At 46.9% G+C, this 1479-nt stretch overlaps 1 protein-coding gene across 1 annotated transcript in view; it reads left to right on the forward strand.

The window, feature by feature from the left end:
• The window catches only part of nek5 (NIMA related kinase 5), a 202024-nt gene that overhangs the window by 126670 nt on the left and 73875 nt on the right, over positions 1–1479 (forward strand). The window contains exon 13 of the mRNA XM_032511198.1: positions 877–929. Within this exon, the coding sequence (XP_032367089.1) occupies positions 877–929 (53 nt within the window). The remainder of the gene's footprint in view (positions 1–876; positions 930–1479) is intronic.

Below are 1479 nucleotides of genomic sequence, written 5' to 3' on the forward strand. Positions count from 1 at the left end.
GAGAGGAGGTCCGGCCTCCCCTGGTTCATCGCGGCGTACCAGTAGAGCGCGCGGTCGCGAAGCAACCCCGCCACAAAACACACCCTGGCTTTGTCGGAGTGGAAAGTTACTGGTTGTCTGCTAAACACTAGGGAGCACTGTACTAAGAACCCCCTCGCATGTTCCCAGCACACCGGAGAATCAGGCATGGCCAGGGGGGTTTCAAAGGGGGGTGACGGGACCAAATTAACCGGAGGGGAGTACGCGAGGGGAGCAGGCGGAGCAGACGGAGCAACCGGAGCGGGGTTTGCGATGGGGAAGGAGAGGTTGGGGGAACTAAGCTGCCTAGCTAGCTGCTGAATGTCACTGGTCAGGGAGCAAAGTGCCTTGGCCATGGCCGTAAGGGCCGAGGTGTGCTGGCCGAGCAACGCTCCCTGGGAGGCCACAGCGAAGGCTAAGTCCTGGGGGGAAGGAGAGGGATTGGGAGTGGGGGGAAATCCCAAACCCAAACAAGGCAAAACTAAAACAAGACAGACAGGGTAAAACAAGACATGAAGTAGGGAAACAAAAATAATAAAGAGGACAGACTCACGACCAGCCAGACCCCCACCATGACAGTTTTGTATCTCTTTTTCTCTTCATTTTGGACCGTTATCACCATATCTGTGTCTTAAATGTTAGAAAAGCTAGAGCAGATTATACATAAATAACACTCAACACGCTTAAAGACTAAACTTAAAGTTAAAGAACTACAATCCTCAGATCTGAGAAAAGTCTTTTAATTTCTTTCATCCGGCTCTGTTGCTCCACCTAAACCTTATAATGATGAGAAAACCCTGAAATATTATATGTATATATGTGTTTTTTTTCTAACACTAAATGTATTTCTGATCCCAGCCTCTTCATCAACGAGCCGCAGAGAGAGAAGCTGCAGCGCCGCAGAAAGAAAGGTGAGTTACACCGACTGTATTAACCTTTATTAGCTTGACGTGGTCCGCTCCACTGGGCTGTGATTATGGGGCGTGTTTCAACCCAGCCAGGAAAGAAAATAGGCTTGTTCGAGATGAACTGCGCCTCGCCTGTAAAATGGACGAGAGCAGGAGGCAGCAGTTGGGGACAAAAAGCTGCGGTAAAGCCGGACAGTTTCCAGCCGATCCCAGCCGCCTTCAGGCTGAACAGGAAGTGACAAAAACACTTTGGTGCGATTTCGATTTAATAAAATATAATCAGACCCACATATCAGCTGGTACACAGTCTCTAGTTGTTTTAATTATGACAATGGGCGGGGCTTTAACCGGTATGTTATTTAAGCATGCAATTGATATGGGTTGATCAGAAATTGTTATATTTATTGCTGATTAGAAAACTATTTACATGACAGCATCAGCATTGAGCTTCAGACCAGTGGTGTTGTCATGGTAACAAACAAACTAAATAGGCCAACAGTATATAACAAGTTTTGCAACAATAAATACAACAATGTGCTTGCAATTATTAAGT

Source organism: Etheostoma spectabile, unplaced genomic scaffold (genome assembly GCF_008692095.1).
Source record: "Etheostoma spectabile isolate EspeVRDwgs_2016 unplaced genomic scaffold, UIUC_Espe_1.0 scaffold333, whole genome shotgun sequence".
NCBI lineage: Eukaryota > Metazoa > Chordata > Actinopteri > Perciformes > Percidae > Etheostoma > Etheostoma spectabile.